The sequence below is a fragment of the Crocuta crocuta genome, unplaced genomic scaffold, assembly GCF_008692635.1.
Source record: "Crocuta crocuta isolate KB4526 unplaced genomic scaffold, BGI_CrCroc_1.0 scaffold174, whole genome shotgun sequence".
NCBI lineage: Eukaryota > Metazoa > Chordata > Mammalia > Carnivora > Hyaenidae > Crocuta > Crocuta crocuta.
In genome coordinates, this window is record NW_027530330.1 from 1,553,398 (window position 1) to 1,561,554 (window position 8,157).

General features: G+C 34.8%; 1 protein-coding gene across 1 annotated transcript in view; it reads left to right on the top strand.

Moving 5' to 3' along the window:
• CUNH21orf91 (chromosome unknown C21orf91 homolog) overlaps positions 1–4,935 on the top strand; it is a 30,222-nt gene extending 25,287 nt beyond the window's left edge. Inside the window, exon 4 of the mRNA XM_077765635.1 lies at positions 174–4,935. Within this exon, the coding sequence (XP_077621761.1) occupies positions 174–343 (170 nt within the window). The 3' untranslated portion in view covers positions 344–4,935. The remainder of the gene's footprint in view (positions 1–173) is intronic.
• Positions 4,936–8,157: the final 3,222 nt, after the last annotated feature.

The following is an 8,157-nucleotide window of genomic DNA, read 5'->3' on the forward strand; positions in this document are numbered from 1 at the left end:
TGAGACTTATAAAAGTGTAGGGACAAGAATTCAAAAAAGTAGGTAGTCTGATTCCAAAACCTCTTTGAGGTATTTCCAGACCTGAGTATTAATGGGATACTTCCTCTCCATAAGTCATAGTAGATACTGACTGAACCTATTTATATATTCAACTACCTTTTAAATCTTTACAGAAGTTTTTGAAGAGTTAACACACCAAGTGCAAGAAAAAGATTCTTTGGCCTCAGAGCTCCATGTCCGCCACGTGGCCATCGAACAACTCCTCAAGAACTATTCCAAGTTACCATGTCTGCAGCAAGTGGGGCGAACAGGAACGAAGTCACACCTACCCATAAACAACTAAACCAAACTTAATATTTCCTTCCTTTGCCCTCATGCCCCTACCATTTGTTGGTCTGCCAGGCATGCCAACTTTAAAGAATTTGAAGCAAGTTATTGGTCCCATTTTTTTATGGTCCTTAAATTTGCAAAGCTGAAGGCAGTATATAACATCTTTGTCAAATAAAGCAGATCGTTACACTCTAGTCTTCTAGGATTAATCATTTTGGTTCATTCCGGGAATCTTTCTTCCCTTTATTACTAAGTGGCCCTCTCTAACTTAACACAAGTGACTACTGTTACAGTGTGATTTGATTAAACATTTTAATGTAATTCACCTGCCAAAACAATAGACAATTAAAAAACTTATACTAGTCTCAACTACTAAAGATAACTTTTAAGAGGGAAATGGAATTCATAATACACCTCTTATTTATTATGAGCAATATTTTAATATGAAAGTTTTATATATAAAAATGCTATTTTAGGTACCTTTCCATTCTCTTTATAAATATGTATTTGAATGCCTCTGTATATTATATTTACACTTTTCCTGTGTGACTGACTACGTTTACTCATATTTCAGATCACTGCATTTTATTCTCTTAATACACTCTTTTTACTATTGTTTTCCAAAGATAAATGTATTTTGAAGTAGAAATCTATCTAGTTGAGTTGTTTTGACTTCTAATAACTCTTATGAAAGAGGAATTAATAACTTTTTAAAGCAAGTATCCAAGAAAAAAGTACATTATTTTTTTTCTAAAAACAGTTCTGAGCTCGTTCAGAAAGAAAATGCTAATCTAGTTTTCGTATGTCAGCTTGTCTCCGTAGAAATAAAAACCTCTTCTACTTCATTATTACTTTCATTCTAATGACTTTGATGTGTTAGAATTTGGACAGAATAAGTCAAGCCTCACTTCCAAGTCCAATGTAATATCTGTCAAATTGAATGTGCTGCGAAATTGTTGTCCTATCTTTGAAAAAAATTTAAAATTCTTCTGTGTGCCACTTCAGATACAGGTTCAAGAATCCTGAAACTGTCCAAATTCTCTTATCAGCATTACTGATCCAAAGAGAGCATTGTGAGGCATTTTTCCAAACTTTAGAATTTAGTGGAAAAGAGAAGACTGCTTGACACAGGAAAACAAAACTAATTCAAAAAAAAATAAGCCCATTTTAAAAAGATATTCTTGTAAGTTGCCTGTGATGTTTCCAAAGAATTCTGAGCTACTGTATCATTTTAAACAGTTAGATAAGTTTTATAACAATGTGTTATAGTAAAAGCTATAACCAATACAGAATTAAAATGGGCTCTAAATTCTGTTTTCTGTTGGTACTTAGCTTGTATTTATGAGGTAAGATCTTTGCTTGAAAGAATCTACAGTGAAGCCCATTAACTTGGCGGCTTCATGCATAAAGATATGAATGACTTCTATTTTAAATTTGGCAGCCTGCCCTGGCTTGGGTCAGATTTTAGTCTGAACACAAACAGTATTTGACTAAGCAAAGAAGCGCCTCAGTCTAGTAGAAGACAATTTTTTTGTAATACTAACATGTGTTAAATTTGCCTGAGAGTATTAATTGATATCTCAATTGATTTTGTTTTGTTTTCATGTAAGTCTGACATAACTGCTTTTCGGATGGAGCTTTTGAAAAATGCTTTCAATTTCTCTGACTTTTTCAAGGCATCCAAAATGAATTTGAAATCCAGGGAGTGTGGGGATACATTGCCTTAGTTTTGATAAGCTTTAAACTGAATGTGTGCAATATACACAAGTTGAATAAAGACATTTCCTGATGATGCCAGTAAATAGTAAGTGTTGAGTTGTTAGGTCACATTTTTTTAATTTGACTTTACTCTTTTTTGGTATAATTCATCAAGAATGTTACCAGCCATGCGCTTGCACACGTTTGTGCTTCTATGTAGATCACTTAGGGACAGTCATAAAAGTTTGGGATGTGTTGCATTTGATATCAGTAGTAGTCTATTTCCAGAGTATGAGCCATATGGTGTGGTCCTAAATGTAACAGTGTTAATCCAAAGAAAAGTATTTGCTTTGTTTCTGGCAAATATGTAGCTTTACTAATGAGTTCGGAACAATTGAGTGGGATTGTGCTTGTATTAAGGTCTTAACTGAGGATTCTAACATTTCATTAGATCTTTCTACCTAAGTTCTTCAAAGGAAAGGTGCTGTAAATAATCTGCGGTGCTGGTACTCACACTAGTAGTTTATTTGGATGAATACTGTAATGGAAGAATTTTTCTTGAAGGATTTTGCACAGCAGTTTATCCAGCCATTTGGTAAACTTTGATTCCTATGTTAGTTTTCTTGATTGAATGAAGATGCAATTACTGTATATGCCAAAATAAGGGAGAGTTGAGTTCTATCTGGAGAATATGAAATACTACAAATATTGTTACCATCCTCGGCTATTCTTCTGTACAATTGTTAGTATTTTTTGAGGAAGTATAGAAGAAAATCTCAGCCATCAGTTTCAAAAATGGCAGAAGGGAGAAGACTGCCAATCTAACATTTCCAGAGCTTATATGATTAAGGGGAGTGAAATAAGACGTTTTTTTCATGTTAGATTTCATAATTAAACAAATTGGAGTTTTAAAAATCAACTTAAAGTCCAAAATGATTTTGACCACATGAAATTGTTCACTTTAGAAATTAAAGTTTTCAAATTTGTTCAGACTTTAAATTAAGGTAAAAATCTACTTTAAGATTATCACTCTTTGATCCTAACATTTAATATCCAAATTAGTCTTTTTTTTTTTTTTTAGGGAAAAAAAAAAAGGCATGCACTTAGGACACCAATAATAGGTGATGCAGACAGCAAAATAGTGTTTTGTTCCATTATGTAGTTCTTAGATGTTGGAGCAAAGAAATGTTCTTAGTTTTTCAAATTTATGCACATTTCACCACAAAGTGCCCATTTTTATATACACTTGAGAATTATTTTTAAAATAATAAGTTCATGTTGGAAAGTGATTTCAAAAATATAGTCAAAATATATTTTATTGGCATCTTGACAGGCATCTTGAGATTTCTTGGGTTTTTCATTTGACCACATTCTTTAACACTGAAAATGGTATAAAATGCTTTCTTTTTTGTTTAGATATTTTTTACCTAGGTGTTTACACTGTTGAGGCTTATTTTTCCTAGGTTTTTTTTTTAAATTAATTTTTGAGGGTCTATTTGTGTGTGTTGATGTTTACCCATTTTGCTTTTATTTTGTTTTGTTTTAAAAGAAATCTGCTTGTGTCATTAATGTTATAAAATGCAATTCAAAATGTATAGACTCTAAATTTAAGAACTTTTAAAGAATAAATTATTTGTTTAGCTTAGAAGGAGGTTCAGTTGGTGACCATAAAATTAGGTTGTGACATAAAAGTTTTCAAATGGGACAGTGTAAAGTTCTAATAGTGTTTCTTTTTTTCTGATTTACTGACAGATACTGCTTATACTGAAGTAAGATATCTGAGTATTTCTAAGTACTTAATAAAAAGTTTAGTACTCTAAAAAGTTTTTTAAAGATCTTTTGTTCGGATGCAGCTATAATGCAAGGGTGATTAATTCCATTTCAGTGTTTTTTAATTGCATCATTAACTTCAGATTGGTAGGAATAATTATGGAGGAAATTTGTGGTGAAAATCAAAAATAAGAGTAAAACTTGTAAGAAATAAAGAGAAAACCTTCAAAAGGTAATTCTTGCCATGTTAAGTTTTGTGGTGATATCATGGGAAGGACTTTATTTACCAAAAAAATAAGGTAGTAGGGCTCCCGCACAACGAAAGGTATCTTGGAGGAGGGCTCTAGAACAGTGGAATTACGAGGTTCTGTCCTAGCTCAGTATATTCATTAACTTCTTCCTTTCCTAATTGCTCTTGTTACAGAATTTAGTCTAACCTATTAAGCAACGTGGTCATCTTGCTATGAACCAATCATAGCAAGTCGCTAGCATTAGATTTTTTTTTAGCACCTAGCTTGTAACATATATTTTCCCCATTCTCTTTGGTTTAAAAAGTGTCCAGATTATGAAGGCATTTTAGTAATATTGAATTAGTACACAATTTTAAGCTTACCAAAGTAAAACAAAAATATGAAGATGAGTATTACCCGCCCCCATAAATGAAGTTAGTTGAACTTTCCTCAACTGTTTACACAGCAAAGGGAATTTTAGCAAATATGTGTTTCTTTTTTCAAACATGGGTAGGATGTTTATTTCCATTCTTCTGCCTCCAAAAGAGGCAGTTTACAAAGTGTTCAGTAGTGACTTCTGCTTAAATACCACCATCCCTACTTTTACAGTCCATGTGTGTGTGTTAACTTTGTTTTAAATCTGAGTGTATACTGTGATCATTGAACTTGCTGTTAGAAATTTATTTTACAAAATTGTGCTAGGGTCTTTGGGAAAAGAAAATTAAACTGTAGTCGTGAAGAACCAGTTGGTTTCAAAAGAGTTTTAGACCTTACTTGGCTATGTTTTTTCTTTTAAAATTGCAATAATTTATATATTTGTATTGTTCTGCTTTGGAAATGTAACTACATATGCTTGTCTACTATTTTTAATTTTACAACAATAAAATAAATATTTTGTTATCTGTTAGCTTCAGTGAATTTTTTTTCAATGTTTATTTCTTTTGAGAGAGACAGTGCAAGCAGGGAAGGGGCAAAGAGAGAGCAAATCCCAGGCAGGCTCTACGCTGTCAGTGCAGAGCCCAGTGTGGGGCTTGATCCCCCATGAATCAAACCATGAGATCACGACCTGAGCCAAAATCAAGAGTCAGATCCTTAACCAACTGACCCACCCAGGCACCGCACTGGATATTTTTAAGTGTACTTTTTTTTTTTCTTTCCTTAAATCATTGACCTATATGAAGGTTTTGTTTTGCAAGCTTAGGGAGTCTATACTTAACAGTCATTATCTAGCAATTTATCTTAATTTGTTTGTGAGAATCTCTCTTTGAGAATTGATATTCCCTCTATCCCAAGAGCCCAGAAACAGGAAATAAGATTCCTGTAGCTTACTGGATGTCTGCAACTTTTTAAAATGGAGGATACTTTGCATACAATAAATACACAGGTTTTAAGAGTGGTATTGAGTTTTAACAAATGTACACAAGTGTGTAACCATCAACCTCTGTGCCCCTTTCCAGTGACTTCATTCCCCATTCCCCTCCACTGTTCTGATTTCCATGACCGTAATTTGCATTTGGCTGCTTTAGGACTTTACATAAATGTTATACAAGATGTACTGTACTTATTTGCCTTTGGCTTTTTTTCACACAACAGGATGCTTTGAAAGTCTTCCATATTAACACAAAGATCACTAATTCATGCCTTTGTTTTTTTCCGACTAGTATTCTGTTGTATGAATGTATTGTAATTTGTTTATCCATTCACTTGTGATGGACAGTTGAGTTGTTTCCAGTTTGGGACTAGTACGAATAAAGCTGTCGTGAATATTTTTAAGTTGGCTTTTAAAAGAATATTAAAAATCGAAATTAAAATACTCAGGGTTATTAATTGTGGTTAGCATTATTAATCCATCCAAATATTTACAAATTACTACTTTTCCCCACAACTGATTTTTAAAGTAATGTGTAAATGCTTTTGCAGTAATTTAAAACTAGGAAACAAGGACAGTTGTACAAAAAAAGATCAGAGGTAGAATGCAAAACAAGGGATGTTTGAGAACTGAAACATTTAATGCGTTGCTAAGAGAATAGTAATCATCCTTGAAGGTCTTTTCAATGTCTAAAATCACTTTGTTTCTAGAAGAGGCAAGTGAAGGTCAAGGGAGTCTGGTTTGGAGAAAATACTGGAAAGAGCACCAGACCACAAATGAAATTGCTCTCCTGTTTAGCTTTAACTACTTTGTGATGTTAAGGAAAATGCATCACTTAACTTTTCTAAGTCTGAATTCACGAAGCTAGAGCAAATAGTAAAAGGCAAGCTTACTGCCCCTTTACAACCTTTGTTCCTACCCAGTTTCCAAGCCTTCTTGGGAATTTTAAAACTAAATTTGTTCTCCCTCATTTTTAAATGTCATGATAGGGCCTGGAATTCTTTGCAGATAACTTAGAGCCTAGCAAGTAGGTGTGTGTGTATGTGTTGGACAGAACGGAGGGAGAGCAGTGGTCAGAATAATATCCTTTCTATATCATTTATATATTGGATGCTGAGTATTAGTAAAATGTTTCACTTTGGTATCTGATCTAGATGATGTCTTAAATCATTACTATCTTAAATTACACATGACATAAGTTTATATCAATGGATTTCTCCCTCTCTCAATGGTGCTCGATTTGAATTCCATTCCAGTGTTTAAATGGCACAAACCACCTTTACTTCTAGTAGCAAAATTTAATCCCAACCTCTCTTGCATCAGGGACACCCACTCTGATTGGCAAAGCAAAGAAACTGGGTAGGGAAGGTCCATGTTGAGGGCGGCAGTGTCCCTGAAGAGGAGAAACATCCACCATCCAGTATCCAGTGGGGGCAACAGGTAAGCTCCCGGCATCTGGTGTTAATCTGGCCATGAATCTTGTAGGTTTTGTTCCTTATGGTTTCCAGGCCTTCTGCATGAACTCTGCTCATTGAATAAATTCCTTTTCAGCCTAAGTCAAGTAGTTGCTTTCTCTGGTTTGCAACTGAGAACTCAGTTACTCCTCACTTCATGCACTGGGTCCACGTTCAAAGCTTTCCTGCTCTGAAATCTTAACAAAATTGGTTTCTAAAAGTGAATTGAGAGCCTTCAAGACCACAAGGTCTGCCTGCTGGGTTAGCTGAATCTGATGGGAAGATTCTGAAGAGAAAGTATACCTTTTGGTAATGTGGATGTCTGTTTTCCAATTAAACATTTTCATTGTTCACACTTGGGGTGACTTTGGAGAACCTCTTGCTGTTCTCCGCTAATTACTGAAAGTGCTTATGGTTTGTATCTACCAGGATCTTGGAAGAGATGATCTATTATAGTGATGATCATAATTTTAACTCAGGGCTTTGCCTGTGTTCTCCCTGGAAATACCAAATGACCTTTAGTCCAGTAAGCATCTATTGAATGAATCAAAATGAATCAGACTTCAGAGGCAGCACTAGGATTGTGTGCCTAAGGCCTTCAGTGATTGAATACACCTCTCCACGCACCCCACTTTACAACACCTTCATGAAATAACTCACACTCATTCTGTTTCTTCTCCAAAATGCTGGTTCTGAGTCAATAGGTCAGAGTTGGGACCTGTGAATTTTTGTCTAACAAACTCCCAGGAGATGTTGATGCTGCTGGTGTACATAGCACTTTGCAAACCACTGCTCTAAATCATCCACTGCCCCAGAGTTTACTTCCCACAAGATGTGATACTACTGCTTCCCTGTGCAGTCTTTTCTATATTACCATTGCCCATATAATCAAAACTAATCCTTAGAACTCAGCATTAAAAGTCTTCACCATTTGGCTCCTGCCTGCTTTCCATTTAATTTTTTTTTCATCAAACTGAGACTTTGTTATGTGCCAGGAACTCTTTTAACAACAACTGTAGGCTTTGTTGGTCAATTGAAAAGGATTCCACTCCAAGGTTAAGTAAATAAGGATTGAAAATGTCCATTGGATTTAGCAACCAAAAATTCAATGAGAAGTGTTTTTTTTTAATGGTTTTTTTTTTTTACTTATTTCTAGGAGAGAATGAGACAGCGTGAGCAGGGGAGGGTCAGAGAGAGAGGGAGTCACAGACTCTGAAACAGGCTCCAGGCTCTGAGCTGGCAGTCAGCACAGAGCCCGACGCAGGGCTCAAACCCACGAACCGCAAGATCATGACCTAAGCGAAAG